Source organism: Vulpes lagopus, chromosome 5, assembly GCF_018345385.1.
Source record: "Vulpes lagopus strain Blue_001 chromosome 5, ASM1834538v1, whole genome shotgun sequence".
NCBI lineage: Eukaryota > Metazoa > Chordata > Mammalia > Carnivora > Canidae > Vulpes > Vulpes lagopus.
In genome coordinates this window covers 64,071,052-64,094,001 of record NC_054828.1, presented here as the reverse complement: position 1 = coordinate 64,094,001, position 22,950 = coordinate 64,071,052, and the positions used below count along the sequence as shown (strand labels likewise).

Here is a 22,950-nt window from a genome sequence, read left to right as displayed (position 1 = left end):
CAGGACTTGGAGGACAGGCAGTTTGAATCGCTGTGTGTCCCCTCCCCGCCCCCCCCCCCCACGTCTTCATCCGTGAAGTGGGCAACGAAAATTCCGTGCTAGGGGTGTTCTCTCTCGATCTTGAGGAGGTATTCCAAGACATTATCTGTTTAGGAGAGGACGTTAAGTGTTAGTCGCTGTGTTGTCCCCGCCACTTACTTCCCATAAAATGCTGTAGTATTAGTGGATTTTGAAGTAAGTTAGTAGATGGCAGTCTTGGGACTTGACTTTTAAGTGTTTTTTGATCTAAGTCTTGGTACTTTTCTTCCTACTTTGTTGGGCTACATACATTCTGGGTCTATATGGTGAAAATCCCTAACGGTGTAAACATGCACTTGTTGCACTAGAACAGAAAATACCATCGCTAGATGATTTAATAATCATTATTGCGCATGTCAGTGTTTGTAAGATGTTTATTCCTGTGTGGAAGTTGGATATTTCCTAGGCACATAATTACCTTGGTCTTTGGATTATTAAAAGATAAATTAATCCTTGCTTCCCATTAGTTAACCTGTTCCCACCTCATAAAAAAGATAAATGTGGATTTCTATCCGCTTAAAAATGGCTATGATTCAGATGGATATTACTTCTTTTTAATGTTATGTTTTTGGTACTCTGAGTAGTAATTGGTGGTGTTGACACTATGGGATGATAGAAACGGTGTGAGTACTGTGGGTGTTAAATTTTAAGTTTCACATTATTCAAATAAAAGTATTTCTTTTTCACAAAGTTACTGGAAATAGTTTTATTATTTTTTTAAGATTTTATTTATTTATTCATGAGACACACACACACACACACACACAGAGGCAGAGACCAGGCAGAGGGAGAAGCAGGCTCCATGCGGGGAGCCCGTTGAGTGACTCGATCCCAGGACCCCGGAGTCGCGCCCCGGGCTGAAGGAGGCACTAAACCGTTGAGCCACCCGGGCTGCTCTGGAAATAGTTATAAAGAATAAATATAGGAAGTCCGTAAATTTGAGTCTTTTAAATGCGTTCATTTTAAAGAAAGGGACATTGAAGACCACATATTTAGATAACAGCAGAATGTGGAATTTTGTTAAGATTTATTTATTTATTTATTTGAGAAAGGGCTGGGGAGGGGCAGTGGGAGAGGGTGAACGTCTTTTTTTTTTTTTTTTAAATCAGGCTCCAGCTAAGTGGGAAGCCTGATGAGCCTGATGTGGGGCTCAATCTCACGACCCTGAGAGTTCCTGAGATCACTACCTGAGCTGAAACCAGGAGTCAGATGCTTAACCGACTGTGCCACTCAGGGTGCCCCAAAATGTGAATGTTTTTGTCCTCAAATTGATGATCCCTCTTAGTTAAAGGAAAAAAATACCGGAGCAGGATGGTACTGAGGATTTGCAAAAGCCAGTTTGGTTTAGGCCACTTAATTTGCAATTAGGTTAAATCTGTCAAAAAAGAAAATAGTTTAGAACAAAAGTTTGATTCAGAGCTTTAAGGAGAATAATTGGCTAAGTACAAATTTCATTATATATACATGATTTCAGAACTGGTAAAGATTTAATAATTTGTTACTTGGGCTCATAGTTTTTGGAACTCACTACAACTTGTTTTTAACTTGTTAAAAAGTTGGGCAGCCCGGGTGACTCAGCGGTTTAGTACCACCTTCCGCTCAGAGCCTGATCCTGGAGTCCCGGGATCGAGTCCCATGTTGGGCTCCCTGCATGGAGCCTGCTTCTCCCTCTGCCTGTGTCTCTGCCTCTCTCTCTCTCTCTCTCTCTCTCTCTCTCTCTCTGTGTCTCTCATGAATAAATAAATAAAATCTTTAAAAAAAAAGTTGTCTCTCTTTTTAATGCCTTTTTAAAAGATATTTGGATTAGCTGTTTATAGTTAGTTATTTGTGCAAATTCAGTCTGATATTTTATAGCTGAAATGGGTCATATACAGATGGAACATTATCTTGTTATGTGTGTGTAACCATCTTGGAAAGATTGATGACTATTGAGAAAAAAATGGAAGGTTTATCATAAGTTTATTCTTGAAAGTTTAATACTGATTTTTGATGTTATAGTCAAGTGCCTTAAGATGAATAATGAAAATGAAACTTAACTTCATTAGGTATTTGTGAGTACTTTTTGGATAAGGATTGTTTCATAGTACTCTGGTAGATAACTAACACTTAGGCAAGGGTGAAGATTCGGTTCTTCTTGAAAACTTGAGTTTCTGTTTATTTGTAAATAGTGAATGATTTTTATCTGCACACTGACTTTCTAGAGATGAAAATAAGTACACAAGTCTAGAATGAGAATGAACAAACTTTATAATGTGCTTAATACTAGACATAGACAAGCCCAAATTGATACAGGAGAGTTATACCTCTTAAAAAGATGAGGTATGAAAGTGACACTGATCCTCCATATAAGTCCAGTAGTATCATAATACTGTTTGTTAATCTGTATTTTAGCTCAGAGGAGGTATGTAGAAAACCACGAACAACACTGTTTGAATTTAGTAACTATAGAAATAAGGGTAAAGGAACTAGAACTTGTTTAACTTAGATTGAATGAAAGATAACTTAATATTCAGATATTTGGTGGTTTTTCTTGATGAGACAAAAAGGAAAAAAAATTTTTTTAAGTACATTACATGTTAAGTATATTAGAGGTAGAGGAACCCATTTAAGGGAGATGGGTAGTTAAATGAGTTACAAAGACAAGTTGTAGGTTATGGAAAACTCTCTGAAGACATAAGTAAATAAACATAACTACAAATTATTTCCCTGTTTTTATTAAATGTTATTCAACCATTTTCACTAATATTTATGTATATGCAATGGTAATGCATAGCTAACTTTACAAATTAAAGTTTGTGTGTCATTTTTGTATAAACTCTCATAACTCCAGTAGATTTTAAGGTACTTCAGAGACTAACTTTAATTCGTACTTAGAGTCATTTCAAATGTGTCTGATATTTTTTGTTTCAATAAATAGGCAAGAAATAGTCCATCGGATCAGTGAGGTTTTCATATTAGAATACACTCCTAATTCAGTTTAAGGGTTTTTCTTCGATTCTTGCTCTTTTACTTAGAAATCTTTGAGGCTTTATTTTATATGGTCTCTTAGGTTTGTGTAGCTTTTATTAACACTAACAGAAAATAACCTTATAATGACAAATCAGTTCATAATGTAAAGGGACACTATTAATCAGTGTAAACTCCAAATTGTTTAGTATATACTTGCTAAAGAAAATTTTACATTACTATTACTATAAATACTAATTTTAGTTGTGCCAAAGTGTTAACCACTAAATTAGGGTATATGTCACATCATTTGCAGAAAATGAAACAGGAAGCAAAACTGTTTTTTTAGTGTTGCTAAATTGATGAAAATAAGGACAGAAATAGTGACATTATTGAAGTGTATTTTTCACAATTTAGTTGCTTAAAATCTAGAAAGGCATTTTTTCCTAATTTAAGCCTTTTTATAAGTGTTTAAATCACTTCTAAGTTGTTGGTGAATCCAAAATTAACGTACCTTGTTTTACCAAGAAGATCCAGAACTTTTTAGTCCATGATTTCATTTGTCTATTTAGTGACATTTAGTGACAGGTTTTATTTTATTTTTTCTAAATCATATAATTTTCCCATCAGCACATGTAAGGTATTAAATATTCTTTTTACAAGATAGTTTTGTGACAAATATTAATCTTGCTAACATATACATATAATTAGAAAAACTTAGTTTGTCAGGCTATGATGGGTAGTATTGCATTTAAAAACACCATGTGCTAGGTACTGTTTTAAGTATTTACGTATGTTAACTTATTTACTCATCACTACAGTTCTAGGTCACTAGAATGTGAATGTGCTTTAATTCACATTTAACAGGATAGGAATCCTAGGCTCAAGTGTTCACACAGTGATAAATCTGGGATTTGAACCCAAGTAGACTGGAGCTTTAATTCAGACCCAGAAGTCACTGTACTGTAACTGCCTCTTATTTTGTGCATTTTAACACGTAGTTCCACTTTAAAAAGGAAAAAGAAAAGGATATTTTTTTCTTTTTCATTTTAAATGGAATCTTTTATATCTAGGAGCAGAATTCTACCATTTTTATTGCAAAGTTGTGTTTTATGACTGTTCAGTTTAGATATGGTAGGGTATATATAAAATCTTACTGTCCTCTGGAAATCTAAATTTAATTACATTTAAAGATTAATAGATAACTAGCTCAATGTATAGAATAAATATTATCTTGATCCAAAAGTTCATTTAAACAAAAGTGGGATGATTTATTGTTGAAATTTTGAGTATCAATTGTTTATCAGTAATTATAACCTTTTAGTAGAGACTATATGGCTCCTCCTTACATAGTTTTATAGAACTAACACATCAAGCAGATAGTAAAAGTTTATAGGATATTTTGTTTTAGTACTTTGTATTTTAAAAGTGTTGATTTACAGTAAACCACAAATACATTAGGATCTCTTTTTGGACTATGTATCCACAGGAACAGCCTAGCCCAGAAATGCAAATGTGAATGCTTGGTATTCTTTGTTCCTGTGTTTACCAACTGATTTTTTTTTTTTTCAGAAACAGTTATTTTAGTGGGTTTTCAAAGTCAAAAGACATTTGAATTAAGACAGTAAAAGGTACATAGAATTAAGACAGTTAAAGGTATCTCTAACACTTTCCTGAAAACTAACAAGTAGCAACCGCAAAAAAATCAATTTTGCCATACTAGTCATTAGCTATATCCATTTTATTACATGAGTTTAGAGTGATTTTTCTACTATTCACTTCGAGAATTACTTTATTAATAAGCCATGATTATTGATAAAAGTGAATTGAAACCATCAGGCATATTGGCAAGGAGATAAGGGGAAGGTTAAGAACAACTAATGAACGTGTTTTACATGCATCATCTGATTTGATCCTTCAAATAAGGCTCAAAGTATATGTTCATTTCTTATAGATAAGGAGTCTGAACTCAGGGAAATTAAGTTGATTTGCATGTGATTTGAAGGTGATAATACCACCCATAGTAAATTAACATTTATTAAATGCTTACTGTGTTGTCCACTCTTCTAAATGCTCTGTAATTATGCAGCCTTTAAAGTGAGTGCTCTTAATCGTCTGACTCGATTTCAGCACAGGTCACGATCTCAGGATGGTGAGCTCGAACACTGCATCAGGCCCTGTGCTCAGCACGGAGTCCAGCTTGTCCCCCTCCCCTCCCTGTACTTGTTCTATCTCTCTCTCAGATACATAAATAAAATCTTTTTTAAAAATGTTTTCTTGCTGTCATTACTCAAATACAATGCAAACAGTATTTCATTAAACCGTTACTCCTTTAGTTCCTATATAGAATTATTCAGCAATTACTAAAACAATTGTTTTTCTTCCTTGACTCCATTCAGTTTGTCCCTTTATTTTCATTTCCCCAGTTTCCACTGTAATTCACACTATACATGAATTGAAGTCCTTTATTCATACTCTTTCCATCTATTTACATAAAGGAATGTAGTTCCTTTCAGTTTTATTATCCAGTTTATACAGAAGTCACTACTAAAGAAACGTAGAATAAGACTGATAGTAAGTGACCTCAGTTTTGGATACAGATTAAAATGACATATCTAAAGAATTATTACGAATGACTCCTCAAAAAGAAGTAAAGAAGATCAGATTGTAACATGAGGCAGGAAACCTCTGTAGTATTAACCTGTATTTTGTATTTGATTATGCTTACAACACTTAACTGCTTCTGTCAGTAAGATTCTGCATGGTTTCCTGGTAGATCTCCCCCCAAAAAAGGAAGGTAATGGCTAGCTGTCTTTTCTCTCCTTTTAGTTTTGAGAAGACCCAGATATTAGTGTGGTAATTCTTTACTGTTAAGGAAAATTGTGTAACAGAAGTAGCCATAGAAAGAACTTCTTTTGCTCTCACAAGCAAATCCAAGAGTGGCCTTGAGGCCAGGCTATTCTGAGTTTTAGAAAGCCAGATCAAGTTCCTTGAGTAAAATTTTACACAAAAAGATGAGTGGTAAGGGCGAAATGATCATGGTAAAAGAGACCTGATAATTTGGGTTGCTTTATATTATTTAACAATGTGTTTCAACAGCTTAACAAAGTTTAACAGTTTAATCAAGAGATTTATCTTTGATATAGATAGAAAATTTATATTTACAAATTCGAATGGGTTTCAAGCTGTGGAAACTTAATTCTCTGGAGAGGTATAGTTAAGTAGGTACATGTACCATGTAGATATGGTGATGGTTACAAAAATTACTATGTGTTAAGAGCTGTATTTTTAGAGCATTTTTGTCTGTTATCCATTGGAGAAGACTGTAGGATTTTCTGGGGGCGCTCTCCTTGGTTTAGCATCCTAGTCTTAGCAGTCTTATTTCTAATTAGTAAAGCTCTGCCTTGGTACTGGTGGTGGTTCTCATTTCTTAAAAATGATTTACTCATTCCTGCTTCATAAGACATTACATATCATTCATATAATTTCAAATAAATTTTACTAATTCCTGACCTTCACTTACTTCAAAAACTAGTTCAGTACCAATCTCGTAAAATCATCTCTAATAATCTCATCCAGTCATATGTTCTTCTACTCTTTAAAAAAAAAAAAAAAGCTTTATTGTGATATAATTCACATATGGTATAATTTGCCCACCTCAGATATAGTTTACTAGGCTTTGATATACTTACAGAATTGTGCAACCATTACCTTAATCAGTGCTGGAATATTTTTATCACCTCTCCCCCAAATCCTCCATACCTATTTGCAGCCCCCTGCTTCCCCAATTTCTCCTCAAATCTCCCTGCTCTAGGCAGCTGCTAATGTTCTATAGATTTGCCAGTTTGGGTTATTTCATATAAATGGAATCATGTATGTGTTTGGCTTTTTTCATGAAGTATTAGTGCTTTATTTCTTTTTATTGTTCAGTAATATTCCATTGTATAGATAATGTACCATATTGAATCTTTTTTTTTTTTTAATTCATTCATGAGAGACAGAGAGAGAGAGAGAGAGAGAGAGGCACAGACACAGGCAGAGGGAGAAGCAGGCTCCATGGAGCCTGACATGAGACTCAATCCCAGCCCCCAGTACCACACCTGGGACTGATAATGGCGCTAAGCCACTGAGCCACCCGGGCTGCCCTACTATATTGAATCTATCCCTTCATCAGTTGGTGGACATTTGGGTTGTTTACATTTTTGCCTGCTAAAAATAATCCTGCTATGAGCAATTCACGTGCAGGTTTTTGTGTAGACATAACGTTGATTTCTCTTGAGTATATACCTAGGAGTGGAATTCCTGAGTGTTTATATTTAATTTTTTGAGGAGCTGATAGGCTCTTTTCCAAGGTGGGTGCAACATTTTACGTTGCCATCAACAGTGTATGAAGGTTCCAATTTTTCCACGTCCTTGACACCACTTGTTAATGCCTTTTTTTTTTTATTACAGCCATCTTAGTGGATGTAAAATTATATCTCATTGTAGTGTTGATTTACATTTTCCTAATGGCTAATGATGTTGCACATCTTTTCATTTATGTGTATTGGCCATTTGTATACCTTCTTTGGCAAAACGTTTATGTAGATCCTTTGCCCATTTTAAATTAGATTGTCTTTATATTACTGAGTTTTAAGAGTTTATGTAGTTTAGATACAAATCCCTTATCAGAGAGATGATTTGCAAAATTTTCTCCCATTCTATGAGTTTTCTTTTCACTTTTACAATCTTACTTGGCCTCCTTCCTGAGTTCCTTTTTTGTCTTAGTTTAGATGTAAAAAGAGGTCATAAAAATTAGTTCTTGCTAAGTGATGAATTTAATGTGCAAAGTAGAAAATAGGTTGGAAATGCTTAAAATTTAAAATGAAGATATAAAGAGATTAATCAAGCTATTGTATTTGAAAGAATTTCTTAGCTTTGGTTAAGTTTTACTGAAACAATGAAATTCTGAGTTATAGTTTGGAATTTTTTTTAAAAAGCCTGTGAATTATCTGGCTTATAATCATTTAAAATGCTAGAAATTATCAGTATCTCCTTTAGTATTGAAAATGGTTTTATGCTCTTGCTATGTAAATGTAAATGTACCTATTCTGCATAAGATAGTTATAAAACATTTTTCCAAAATTGTGTGCTACATTGGATTAGGCTGAAAAAAAAATTTGTGTATTTTGTTAGTTGTAAAAGAGTATGTTTACTTTGAAGAGAAAAAGGTAGGATTTTAAGAAATAAATGACAATATGTTTATTAGGCAATTTAGCAAGAATTGCTTATGTAAAAGTTTTAAGTATAAATCTACTAATCAAAAAAGAAAAGAAAGAACTATGCATTCATTAGCTCTGTGATTTCTTAAATGCAGCTACTGAGATTCCCTCATACTGCTTTAAAAAATTTTTTTTTATTTTTTTAAAACTTTCAAAATTTTTTTTATTTATTCATGAGAGGCACACAGAGCGACAGAGACAGAAAGACAGAGAGGCAGAGGCAGAGGACACAGGCAGAGGGAGAAGCAGGCCCCATGCAGGGAGCCTGACGTGGGACTCAATCCCAGGTCTCCAGGATCATGCCCTGGGCCAAAGGCAGCCCCTGAGCCACCTGGGCGTCCTGCCCCATACTGCTTTTTAAACTTCTTTATGTCTAGGGCTGTTTCTCACTCAATTATTGGCCCCTGTATATCTTTCCTTAAATTTGCCTTTACTGTGTATAAAAACACTATAAACTTGTAGAGCTCTATGTTTACACCACCACCACCACCACCATCCCTAAAAAAAAAAATGGAAAAAAGAAAATTTGGCTTTTTAATTGTTATATGAAATTTAATTTTAAATTAACTCAAATTTGTTTGGGGTCCTAAAATTGACCCATCTACCCTGGAACTATTGATTTGTATTTGATCTTCCCAGTAATCTGTGAAGCATTCCCAGTGGTTTTCATGAAATGAAAATCAGGTCATATCTCTTCCCTGCTAAAAATCTTAGAGTGGCTTTCTGTTACTCTTAGTATAAAAATCCTTATTATTACCTTAAAGGCATTGTGTAATCTCAGTCCAGCCTGCCTCTCTAGCCTTATGTAGCATTTCTCTTGTCATAAACTCCAACATCATTTAGTCAATTCCACTAACAAATCAAACTCCCAAGTTCTGGTCTTAGCACATGCTATTCCTTCAATCTAGATAGCTTTTTTTCTTGCTTTTCCTGAAATAACTCCTATTCATATGCTAAAGTGTTACTTTTTCAAAGATGCTTTCCTTTATTCTGAATAGATACCCCTTTATATGCTTTCATAATTTCCTGTACTTTAATTTCACAGCACTTATTGCCACAGTATTTTGCTACATTTATTAACTACTTAATGTCTCTCTCCTCCACTGGACTCTGAATTCCATGAACATAGGGACCTTGGCTATTTTGCTAGCCACCTACTCATATGGAGTAGTATGTAAACAGTAGACCTTAAGTATTTATTGAGTGAATGAATGAATTACCATTTCTAAGATGAACAATCTAAAGGTTTTATCACTAACTTCTCTAAAGCCTCACATCAAGGAATGTTAGAAAGAGGATTTTGGGGGGAAAAGTAAGAAGAAGAAAAGAAAGGATTTTGGCCTAGTACTTTTTTTTTTTTTTTTTTAGTATAGTTGACTTTATACCTTATGCTATGTTTACCGTCTATCACCATAGTAATAATACCATCTATCACCTGCAACACTATTGCAATATTGTTGACCATATTCCCTATGCTCTACCTTTTATTCCCATGATTTATTTATTCTATAACTGGAAGCCTATATCTCCTACTTGCCTTCACCCATTTTGCTGAACCCACTGCCACTAGATGTTATCAGTAGTATGTCATTAAATGAGAGAATTAATATTAGTGCTTCCCTCTAGCGACCATCAGTTTATTCTCTGAATTTATAGATCTAATTTTGCTTGTTTGCATATTCACTTATTTTGTTTTTTAGATTCCATGTGTAAGTGAAATCATAGAGTATTTGTCTTTCTCATTCTGACTTACTTCACTTAACATAATACCCTCTGTAACCTAGTACTTCTTCTGTAGTAAATTTAGGATTCATATTTACTCGTCTGATTTCAAGAGGTAACTTGTGAGCAAAACTAACCATGAAAATAAATTGAAACTAGGTGTGAGAAAAGTTCATCCACAATTTAGTTTACCACCATTCTATAAAACTTCCTAAAAGAAAGATGGTGTTCACTTTTTGTGTAGTCTTAAGTGACATGAAAATTGACATGAAAATGGGACTCGTATAGGTGAAGTGTGAACACTTAGGCTTTTTCTCCTAAGTTCTTGATAGGCAAAATCTTTTACCAAAGGTGCTCCACTTTGAAAATACCTATTTTCTTCATAAATAAAATGAATAATGGTTTCTAAAATATATCTTTTGAATAAATATTTCAGTTCTTATTTATAGCTTTGGTAATAACATTTTGCTATCCTTCTGCTATTTTACTTTTTACAAAGAACCTTTACTGTTTCATAAAGAGGGGAAGAGTATAGGATTTTAGTAAGAATCTGTTACATCTTTAGATCTTTGTTAAGTAAATGGGATTTATAGTAAAGTTTAAAGCTTAATGTAGTGAAAAAAAAGCATTGAATTTTAGAGTATGAAAACTAGAGTGCATACTGAAAACAGGCCCTGCATTACTCACTTATAATAGAGTTGTGTTTCATTGATAAGTTTCATATTCAGAGTTTTGGTTTCCCCATCGACTAAATAAAAAAAGGAAAGGAAAGAAAAGAGGTCACTGTAACTATAAATAAGGTGAAAACACTTCATACAAATCTTTTTATAGATATAAAGCATTTTTATTTTGTTATGTGATATTAAAATTCTGATTTAAACAGTGAGTAACATGTTCATTTTATGTCTTTAAAATGTCTGTGGCAGCAGAATGGAGGGCAAATTGGAAGCAGTAAACTTAAAGTGGAGAGACAAGTTGGGCAGCCATTGCAATAATCTATGGAACTGAAAACTAATAGGAAAGGGGAGATGTAAAACTAAGGTACTTTTCTGAAGGTACTAGTTACTAGATGTTATGGGGTGAGGGAAGGAAGGATACAGGATAATATTTTGCTTTCTGGCTTGGGAAATTAATTGTTGATGACATTTATTTAAAGGACCCTTAGAGGGATCCCTGGGTGGCGCAGCGGTTTGGCGCCTGCCTTTGGCCCAGGGCGCGATCCTGGAGACCCGGGATCGAATCCCACGTCGGGCTCCCGGTGCATGGAGCCTGCTTCTCCCTCTGCCTGTGTCTCTGCCTCTCTCTCTCTCTCTCTCACTGTGTGCCTATCATAAATAAATAAAAATTAAAAAAAAAATAAATAAATAAAGGACCCTTAGAGAAGGAGTAAATATGAAAGTGTGAAAATAATTAATGACTAGAGGTTGGGATGTATGAAAAATCCAAGTGGACATGAACTAGTAGGAATTGGAAATATGATTTAATAATGTGGGACGCCTGGGTGGCTCAGCAGTTGAGTGTCTGCCTTTGGCTCGGGTCGTGATCCTGGGGTCCTGGGATCGAGTCCCGCATCGGGCTCCCTGTGAGGAGCCTGCTTCTCCCTCTGCCTATGTCTCTGCCTCTATCTGTATCTGTCTTGCATGAATAAATAAATGAATCTTAAAAAAAGAATATGAAGACTGGATGTGGGATGCATGTTTTGGAATCATTAGAGAGTATGAACAGTGAGAGAAGAAGAAGAAATTTGCAACTCTGAAGAAGTTGCAAAAAAAGAGAAAAGAAAGAAAAGAAAGAAAGAAAGAAAGAAAGAAAGAAAGAAAGAAAGAAAGAAAGAAAGAAAGGAGAAGGGAAGGGAAGGGAGAAGGGAAGGGAAAAGGAAAGGGAAGGAAAGGAAAAAGGAAGGGAAAGGAATCCCTGCCCTCTCTTACCAAAAAAAGTAGGGTTTAGAAACGATGAGATACATAAAATTATGAATTCTTTGGATTTGTGAGAAACTTTTTGAGCATCCTTTGGAATAGGAAAACCTCTTGGGCTAGGTTGAAGAGTAAGTGAGGGTTGAGCAGAAACTTAGGCTTGGGTGCAAGAACAAGTCAGAAAAATGGAGTAGATAGAGAAGAAAATGAGTGTGAGAGTTGGGAGGTGATTTGGAGGAAAAGGGTGAGAGAATTGGCCCTGGTTATATGCTGGGGGGGGGGGGGGGAGACAAGGTACAAGGAAAAACAAGAGGGTAGGGACTGTTAATGGGGTTAGTCTCCGAGACAGAAGGAAACTAAATCCAAAGTATAGAAACAAAAATAATTAGCCTTGGATTTAAGGAGGGTTACATCCTTTGCTGATTAATGAAGGAATCAGGTAAGATTAAGGTGTGGAGCAGGAGAGTTAGACAGAAAGTAGAGGCTTCTAACTTCCTCAGAAAGTAGGGCAGCGTGGTTGTCCATTCAACCAAATGGGTGAAAGACTTAGACTGGCCAAAGTTTTGAAATTATTGGAAATGGAGAAGGCTATTTGGAGATAGGCTGGAGGATTGTGATCATCTCTGAAGGATTTGAGAGACTGAAGACCATAGATCTTTAATCTCCATGAGATTTTCTTTACTAATTTTTGAACCCAGATAATAGAATTATAATAAAAGTATTTTCATATTGGTGTACTAGTGTCTGAGAGTTACGGGTTAATGCAAGTGTGAGGCACTCATAAAATTCCTTGTAAGCCATTGTGACCCACTGAAACAGAGGGACATGATAGTAATTAAGCTACAGCCAGAGGCCTCAATCATAGATAAAGTAATCTTGATCATACCTGGTACATGTACTTCATGGCTTTTTATGTGGGAACACAGTCAGATATCTCAGTATTACTCAGAAATATTTCACCTTTGATTTCATCTAAGGCACAGACTCCTTTGTGCAAGAAACTTAAATTGGTGTGTATGTCACAAAGTAATTAATCACTCTTTTGTGCTTTGAGCTCTCTGGATATTTGCAGGTTAGTATTTAGATGGATTTTAGATGGTTGCATATCTGTAATGTAGCGCTTCCTTTCTACTAAAACTTAAATCAGGGCGTCTGGGTCGCTCAGTTGGTTAAGTGTCTGCCTTTGGCTCAGGTTATGTTCCCAGGGTCCTGGATAGAGTCCTGCATCAAGCTCTCTGCTCAGTGGGGAGTCTGCTTCTCCCTCTCCCCCTCCCCCTCTGCTTATGCATGCTCTTTGTCAGATAAATAAAATCTTTAAAAATTTTTAAAAATAAATTGGCTTAAAATCAGTATATGTGTCAATTGTAGGATTTTTTTTATTGTGTTGCTTATATTATCTTCCCAAATATCAAGGGTTATAATGTACTTTCTGTTTCTTATGTGCTTTTCTTTTGAGATGTCACCAATCATTTCTACTTTTCTGGTTTATTTACTGGATGCTCTAGTTACCAAAAGGAAATAATTTCTTGAGAATGAATATATTTATTATGTGTCAGAAATGTAAATTTGATAAATTTAGGAATAATCAGATCATGCTTTTCCAAAGAAAATTCTCCAAAGCTTATGTAAATTTTTTATTTACATTTATTTAAAATTTAATGCTAATTCATCTGTTTGGAAGACATAAGATAGAAAAGATAAAAATAAGAAAGAACATAAACTTACAAATTTTCAAAAATATATAGTAAAACAATCTGCATTTTATACATTTTGCTATACATATTTTTATCTTAAAAAAAATCTAAGGAAGTGCTTGGGTGGCCCAGTCTGTTAAGCATCTGACTATTGGTTTCGGCTCAAGTCATGATCTCAGGGTCCTGTGATCGGGCCCTACATTGACTTCCATGCTCAGTGCAGAGTCAGCTTGTCCCTCTCTCTCCCCTCTCAAATAAGTAAACTCTTTAAAAACAAAAACACTAAGTTGTATTTTAATTACTTTTCTTATTTTTATGCTTGAAATGTCTGTTTATTTGTTAACTGTCACTTAACTGTATCAGTTTAACCTCAACATTATTCACTCCACTTCATTTATGTTCAGTGTATATGCATATATATGAACTATTCGATATTAAGTAGAAAATATTAATCATATTTAATATATTTCAGGAAGAGAGTATACAGAAAGTTATAACAAAACATTTATTGCACACATTTTTTTTTAATTAATTTTTATTGGTGTTCAATTTACCAACATACAGAACAACACCCAGTGCTCATCCCATCAAGTGTCCACCTCAGTGCCCGTCACCCATTCCCCTCCAACACCCGCCCTCCTCCCCTTCCACCACCCCTAGTTCGCTTCCCCGAGTTAGGAGTCTTTATGTTCTGTCTCCCTTCCTGATATTTCCCAACATTTCTTTTCCCTTCCTTTATATTCCCTTTCACTATTATTCATATTCCCCAAATGAATGAGAACATACACTGTTTGTCCTTCTCCGATTGACTTATTTCACTCAGCATAATACCCTCCAGTTCCATCCACGTTGAAGCAAATGGTGGGTATTTGTCGTTTCTAATTGCTGAGTAATATTCCATTGTATACATAAACCACATCTTCTTTATCCATTCATCTTTCGATGGACACTGAGGCTCCTTCCACAGTTTGGCTATTGTGGCCATTGCTGATAGAAACATCGGGGTGCAGGTGTCCCGACGTTTCATTGCATCTGAATCTTTGGGGTAAATCCCCAACAGTGCAATTGCTGGGTCGTAGGGCAGGTCTATTTTTAACTCTTTGAGGAACCTCCACACAGTTTTCCAGAGTGGCTGCACCAGTTCACATTCCCACCAACAGTGTAAGAGGGTTCCCTTTTCTCCGCATCCTCTCCAACATTTGTTGTTTCCTGCCTTGTTAATTTTCCCCATTCTCACTGGTGTGAGGTGGTATCTCATTGTGGTTTTGATTTGTATTTCCCTGATGGCAAGTGATGCAGAGCATTTTCTCATGTGCTTGTTGGCCATGTCCATGTCTTCCTCTGTGAGATTTCTCTTCATGTCTTTTATTGCACACATTTCTTAAAGAAGTGAAACATTATGGAAGCAGTTGAATGTCCCTGTGTGTTTCCCTAATCCCATCTTCTTTCCTCCCTTATCAGAGGGAGCCACCATCTTGAAATAGATTATTATTATTATTATTTTAAGTTACTTACATATTATTTTATGTATATATTTTAATATGTATGCATGAATCTGTAAATAGTATATATGTTTGTGGCATGCCTTAAATTTTCTGTAGTCAGCACTGTGTGCACATCTGTTCTCTTCATACATTTGTGTTATATTACATGTATCCTTTTATGATTTTTTTGCTTCAACATTGTAGTTTTGAGATTTATCCTAATACATAGAGTTGTATTTTTCATTAATAATTTTTGTGTAATATTTTGGGGTATGAATAGTGGATATTAGGGTTTTTTTCTACCATTTCATTCTTAGAAAATATGCTGCACTATATATTATAGTTGTAATTTTGTAAATATGTATGAGCGTTTCTGTAGGATAAACCTTAGCTATGGCAATACATGCTTGTATGGTATGTACATATATCCTTTTTTTTTTTTTAAGATTTTATTTATTCATGAGAAAAACACACACAGAGGCAGAGACACAGGCAGAGGGAGAAGCAGGCTCCCTATAAGAAGCCGCATGTGGGACTTGATCCTGGATACCAGGATCACGCCCTGAGCCAAAGGCAGATGCTCAGCCGCTCTGCCACCCAGGCATCCCTGTACATCTTTATCCTTAATAGATGTTGCCAAACTACCATCCAAAGTGAAGTTTCTAGTTTATTCTCCCTTTGGCAGTATACCAGTACCTAGTACTACATATCTTTTCCACAACTTGATATTGTGGACACATGTACACATGCTTGTGTGTATCAGCTTAATGAGATGATATGGTGTTAATTTGTATTTTTCCCATTGCTAATGGGATTAAGCAGACGCTCATGGATAGAGGCCATTCTGATTTTTTCTTCCGTGAATTGCTTCTTTTTTTTTCCCCTCTTATTTTTTTCTTTTTAATTTATCAGTTTAAAGGAGTTCTTTATGTATTCTAATCCTTTGTTAGTTATCTGGAGTGTAAGTATCTTCCCCAATCTGTATCTTAATCTCTTGGTGGTGTCTTTGTTGAATGGTAGACTTTAATTTTAACCTTGGCAAGTTTATCAGTCTTTAAGATTTTTGCTTTTTATTTTAACTCTTCTATATACTAAGGTAATAAGATTTTTTTTAATATTTTTTTAAAAATTATACTTTTACTTTCACATTTACATTTTTAATCTAACTATAACTTATTTTTGTACGGTTAGTTCTGTAACATAGCATGTGTTCCTAAAAATCACCATGTTATATGCAAAATCATGCAATAAAAAACACCAAGCATATGGGGGAAGTGGGGTTGGGACACAGAACTCAAAAAATTTTTGTCAGTGATACATTAAAAAACATTTAAAAATGGTAGCACGGTTTTATATATGTTAGATGGTTAAGAAATACATAATTACCACAGTAAATAAGGCACTTTTATTTTGAAAAGGACGAAGTTGACTTGTGGAAGTAGGATTTAAAGGGTTGCAGCTTGAGTTATTGTGAAGTGGTGGAAGGAAGTTTTCTTAAATCTGCCAAGAAGTTGTAACAGCAGATGTGGAGAGTGTGGCTCATAACATATGGGAAGATGTTTGAAGTGTTTTGGGTGCCCGGCTGGCTCAGTCAGTTAAATGATTCTTGATTTTGGTTTAGGTCATGATTTCATGGTCATGAGATTGAGCCCCACATGGGGCTCTGTCCTGATAATAGAGCCTGCCTAAGAGTCTCGCTCTCCCTCTCCCTTTGCCCTGCCCTTAAAAAAAAAAATATTTGAAGTGTGTTTTGTGCCTTCCTATGTGGCTCAGTACAGCTAGGTAGTTTTCTACATTCACCTTATGTTTGTTTCAGAGTTAAGACTGCAGTAAAGCGGTCTAGGCACTTGGGGGCAGGATTTAAGGAGGCACTTCCTTATTAGGGTTTCTAGGCATCTCTCACCTTGCAATAGCCCTGGCCCTGCTTAGGGTTTAAAGTAGTGCTTAAGCATATACTAAAATTTGTGCTACTGTTCCCTACCATATCAATCCTTTAACATATTCAGGTTTTCAAAACAAACATTAGAGTAGAACTGGCTGTATTTGTGAGGCAGAGCTCAAATTCTTTTCCCCATATACTTAGCCAAATCATTCTCCACTACTTCATAATGATGCTCTTGACACGTATCATAGTTCTCCATATACTTGCATCCAATTCTTGTTTCTTTGTGCTGTTTCCATTGATCTTTTTGCTTCTCTCTATGCCAGTATCACATTTTTTAAATCATAGGTCTAGCACTAACTTACTTTGTAACCTTGGTCAAGTTATTTCTGTGTGCCTATGAAATTATACTAGTACCCATATTATTGAGGAGTTAAAGGAGTAAGTGAACCAGTATATTAGAGTGCTTACAAATAGCACCTGGCCTGAGAGTAAAGCTCAAATGTTAGTTATTTTGTTATTAAAAGCAATTTCTTTACCTTAATAAGCAGTCTTGGTATTTAGTAGGCTGATACGGTCATCATATTTCTCCTTTTCCACGCTGTTTGAAAGGAAATGGGAAAGGCTTGTGGGAGATTTCCCTGAGAAAGTGACATATAGTTTTTCTGAAAGATGATAGGAATTAAATAGATGTTGGGAGCAGTAGGAGAATAGTCTAGGCAGATGGAGCCATAAGGCAGAAATGGAGTGTTTAGTAACTGAAAGAAGATTATTGTAGTTAGATCTCAGCACAATGAAAAATATTACCAGTTGAGACTAGACAGACAAGAATAGATAGATCATGCAAGACAATGTTAAGGATTTTAGACTTCATCTTAAAATCATAGTTATAACTGTTTAGAAACATTGTTATTTGATGACTCCTACTCTTTCTTAGAGATTTAAGAGTAAAAGTCATAAAATATCTTTATGAATAGTTCAGGCTATTTAAAAAAGAAAACAACAACAACAAACCTTGGAAGCTAAAATTGGTCCCGTCTGTATCCTAATAGCATACCAAGGATTAGGAGTACTGTTGAGAATGTGTCAGTCAGGTCTTTGTTCACTTACTTGTAATTTTTGAGAACTGTTGATTCTGTTGTAGGCTCTTATCAATTAAAATTGAGGAATCTTACATTTTGGCAGATCCACAGATTAGTGGTACAGTTTTTATAGTACAAGTCTATGTAAATGTCTTGAAATAATTTTTTTATTTAGTTGTTACTTCATTTAATATTGTTATCTTCCTTGAGCACACCTAAGAAGTTTACATATTATTTCTGTAATAGATGTTTCTGGTTTTTCCTATATTTCCCTCATATTTCATTATTACAGGATTCTACAAATATGATATAGGTTGCCTATGAAAGAAATATGATGGCCTTTTCAGTTGAAGGCAGATAACTATCCGTCAGATGTGAGAATCTTCTCTCATCATAGTATCATTATAAAGAAAGTAGTCACTTCAAGATCTAGGAAAGAGAGTTGAACTAGAAATATAGCAACAGATGAATAGTACTCATAATAGTAAAGGATTTATTAAATACTTTGGGATATAAAATCCCATCTTTTAGAAATATATTTTAAGTAAATATAAATATAAATTTGATAGTATTTCCCAAATAGTTTTAATGTACGTTTTATAAATCGCATTGTTATTTATAGTATTAATAATCTATAAATTAGATTAATAAATAAATGAAGTAAATAAATAATTTTTATTTTAAAAATAAAAATAAAATTCACTTGGAAGAACAAATGGCCAAGAATAGGTAAGACAGTCTGTAATAACAGCAAGCTAGGGGAACGTGCCCTAAAAAAACCATGATTAAAGTAATAAAGATACTATGAAATTAGCACAATGATTAAAAAAAATAGATGGAACAGGAGAAAGGCCACATAGTATGACCTTAATTTGCAAAGAAGCAAATGAAATGTGTGAATATCTTAAGTCACAGAAGGGTGTCTAAAAAACCTTCAGTGGCTAATACATAATTAAGTATAATTTTCTTTATTATTTAACATATAAAGTTATTGCTGCTTTAATCTCTTTATTTTAGAATTAGGATTTCCTTAAGACTTAGTCTCTGAACTTTTTTTCTTCAGAAGTTTCAAACTCTGCAGTTTGGGGGCTTTCTGTTACATAATCCTGATATAGTAGGTTTGGAATACTGGTATATAGATAATTCTGCAATACTTATGTTAAGGGAATTAAACTGCTGAAGACCATTCCCTAGGAATTGTGGGATTTTGTTAGGTTGGTGCCTTTGCTTCAGACATTTTCAGATATAACTATTTAAACTGTATAACTAGGATTTCATTCCTGTACTTAGTGCTGTGTGTAGTAAGCACAGATACATTCAAATGATCTCCAAAAAAACTTGGTTACCTATGTTAGTACACATGTGGGCTTTAAACATCTTGTTAACCTTTACTTTTGATTTTGTTTGTGATTGAACCTGGTTGAATGTGGGGAAAATGTTTCTGGAAAAGAATTTTTAAAAAAAAAAATTTATTAATTTATTCATGAGAGACACAGAGGGAGAGGCAGAGACACAGGCAGAGGGAGGAGCAGGCTCCCTTAAAGGAGCCTAATGTGGGACTCAATCCTGGATCCCAGGATCACACTCTGAGCTGAAAGCAGACGCTCAATTGCTGAGCCACCCAGGCGTCCCGACTGCAAAAGAATCTAAAATAATTGAGTATGTAGCAAAGCAGTATTTCATAGTGGGTATAAATATAGTCAGAATAAATTTGTCACATTTTTTAGGTTTATGATTTTTTTAATGCTTTCTTTGCTAGAGCACCATTATTTTACTTTTTCTGTCACTTGTCATCTGATGAGAAGTTTTAGTAATGCTTACAGTGCCTGATGTACCGCACTTTCGAAACCAATAAAAAAAAAAAAAAAAAACCTCTCCTCCTTGCCCCAGTAGATTTTATGAGAAATAGATGAAGGCAGTATTGTTACTAACTTTTGTTGGTAAAGAAGCTAATTTAAAATTTTTTTTTAATTTAAAATTTTTTTAAATTTATTATGATTATTATTATCAGTCTTGCAAGCCTTTAATAATCCACTTTCCTTATCTTCAAAAAGATAAAGTAAAATATATAAAATTAATATACTGTCTTTGTAAGTTTTTTGCAAAGGAACCGTTTTCATATTTCTTTATATTTTACCATGTATTTTAAAATTTGTTTTGATTGATTCTTAGGATTACCATTTGAATTTTTGTTCAGTTGTCAAATGTTTTGTTGACTAGCTATTGCATTTTTAAAGAGGTGTTGTTAAGGATTTTTTAAAAAATGTATATAACAGTTGTTCTCAAATAGTATATATTTATAGAACATTTGAAATAACACTTTTTATAAGTGAAATATTTTTTTCCTGAAACTAAGTCACATTACAGTTATTTTCAATAATCCTTTGAAGTAGACATGTATTTTAATATAAAATGAAATATAGGAGTAGCCCGGGGGGCTCAGCGGTTTAGCACCACCTTCAGCCCAGGGCCTGATCCTGGAGACCTGGGATCGAGTCGAGTCCCACATCTGGCTTCCTACATGGAGGAGCCTGCTTCTCCCTCTGCCTGTGTCTCTGCCTCTCTCTCTCTCTCTCTCCCTCATGAATAAATAAAATCTTAAAAAAATAAATAAAATGAAGTATCAAAGATAGCTTCTCTGTTGTTCCTATAGTTAGAGGTATTTTCCATTACTGATTTTTTTCTTTTTCTTTTTTTTTTTTTTTTTTTTTTTTAGGTACCTAGTCGATAGTCGCTGGTTTAAACAGTGGAAAAAATATGTTGGCTTTGACAGTTGGGACAAATACCAGATGGGAGATCAAAATGTATATCCTGGACCCATTGATAACTCTGGACTTCTCAAAGGTCATTATTTACTTTCTTCGGTCAGGTTGTAAATGTGTTCATTTGAGTATGTTATAGTCAGTATATGTACTATGGAAAATGTTAACATAAACAAATTGATAAATTAGAAAAATTTCTTTGTATTATATATTTGACCTAATGTACTCAGATTATTCTATCATAATTAGTTATTACTCTGTAGCATGACAGACTTTTTCATTTATTATGTAAGAATGGTTAGTTATTATTTAAACCTTTAAGTGAAAAATGTAAGAAAGTACTATCTTATAATTTGGGGGAGATGCTGTATTGTTATTATTTTTCCTAATGGACACATGACTTTGTTTTTTTAAGTTTGGGAGCACTGATACATGTTTACATTCTTGAATTTTTGCATCAGTCTTCTACAGCCCTCACTGACCAGTCTTCTATACCTCTCATTACATTTGAAGAGAATAAAACCTAAGAACCAGAACTTCCATTTCTGGCCAAGATAGAGTAACAGGGACTCGATTTATTCTTCTACCTGAGCAAACTAAGACCTTGACAGAATATATATAAAATAATGGTTCTCAAAACATTGGATACCAGGCAACAAAGAACAGTGATCCTTAAGAGATAGGAAACAGATGAGGTAAGCTGTATGATTGCCTCAGCTTGGTGTATTGAAAAGAGTGTTCAAGACAAGGCGCAGAAAAGGAAACCTGTGTAAACCCTGGCAATCTCCCTTAGTTGAAGAAAGAGTTTGGAGTCCAGGGAGACCCGGGCCACCAGAGTTTTCAGGAGAGAATACCAGATAGGAATGACCAGCAAAAGACAGGAGACACAGAGACCTAGAGATATACAGAGGGTCTAAAAATATTTTAAGTAGAAAAAATAATGAACAAATGAACAAATACAAAACAACAAAATGATAGATTTAATTTTTTCTTTATGAATAATCACATTAAATACTCCCAATTAGAGGTAGAGCTTGAATTTAAAAATAAGACATAACTATGTCTTAACTATGTTGTAACTTCCTACAAGAAAGTCCACCTTTTAATATAAAGATACACATGGATTATAAGAAATTGAGAAAGGTATGCCATATTATGGTAAGCAGAATTCTAAGACTGACTCTCAGTGACTTGTATATAATCATCTCCCCCTTAGAAAACTGGAATAGCCTGTGAATAGAATGAGATATCATTCCCATGATAATTTATGTTGTATAGCAAAAGGGAAGTTATCCCAGTGGTTTTAATCTAATCTAAAAGCTGTTGGCAGAAGTCAGAGATTTAAAGCATGAGAAATACTCAGTGTATCATTACTGGTCTGAAAATGGAAGAAGCCATGTGAGAAGAAAGGCAGGTGTCCTCTAGGAACAGAGACAGACATGGCCCACAGCCTGTAAGGAAACAGACCACCTCAAACCTGGCACCGTGAAGAACTGAATTCTGCCAACAATCCAAATGGACTTAGAAGCAGATTCTTCCCCAGAGTCTTCCCAGATAGGAGAATTCTGCCAACAATCCAAATGGACTTAGAAGCAGATTCTTCCCCAGAGTCTTCCCCAGATAGGAGATCAGCCCATCTGACATCTTGATTTCTGCCTTATGAGCCTTAAAGTGGAGGATCCAGTTGAGCCCACCTGAATTTGTAGCCCACAAAATTGTGAGATGGAAAATAAGTATTTTCGGGGTGCCTGGGTAGTGCAGTTTGTAAAGCATCCAGCTCTTGGTTTTCGGCTCAGGTTGTGAGATCAAGCCCTACATTGGGCTCCACGCTCAGCACAGAGTCTGCTTAAGACACTTCTGCGCCGCCACACCTCTCTTTCAAAATAAATCAATCTTTTTTTAAAAAAGTATTGTTTTCAGCCACTATATTAGTTTTTTATGCAGCAAATAGAAAAGTAGTACATGTGCTTAACACTGATCAAAAGAAAGCTGGAGTGGCAGTGTTAATATATAATTATATAATATGTGAGTATATAGATAAAGAAAATGAGAGTCTCAAATCAGTGACATTGGTTTTTAAGAAACCAAAAAAGAAAAAATTAAATGTAAACAAAAGAAGAAAAATT

General features: G+C 34.7%; 1 protein-coding gene across 5 annotated transcripts in view; it reads left to right on the top strand.

Annotated features, from left to right (window-relative positions):
• Positions 1 to 22,950, top strand: part of USP15 (ubiquitin specific peptidase 15) — a 121,850-nt gene that overhangs the window by 1,128 nt on the left and 97,772 nt on the right. For all 5 annotated transcript variants that reach the window (XM_041755030.1, XM_041755029.1, XM_041755034.1 and 2 more), the window contains exon 2: positions 20,779 to 20,906. In XM_041755030.1, coding sequence (XP_041610964.1) covers positions 20,779 to 20,906 — 128 coding nt within the window. The remainder of the gene's footprint in view (positions 1 to 20,778; positions 20,907 to 22,950) is intronic.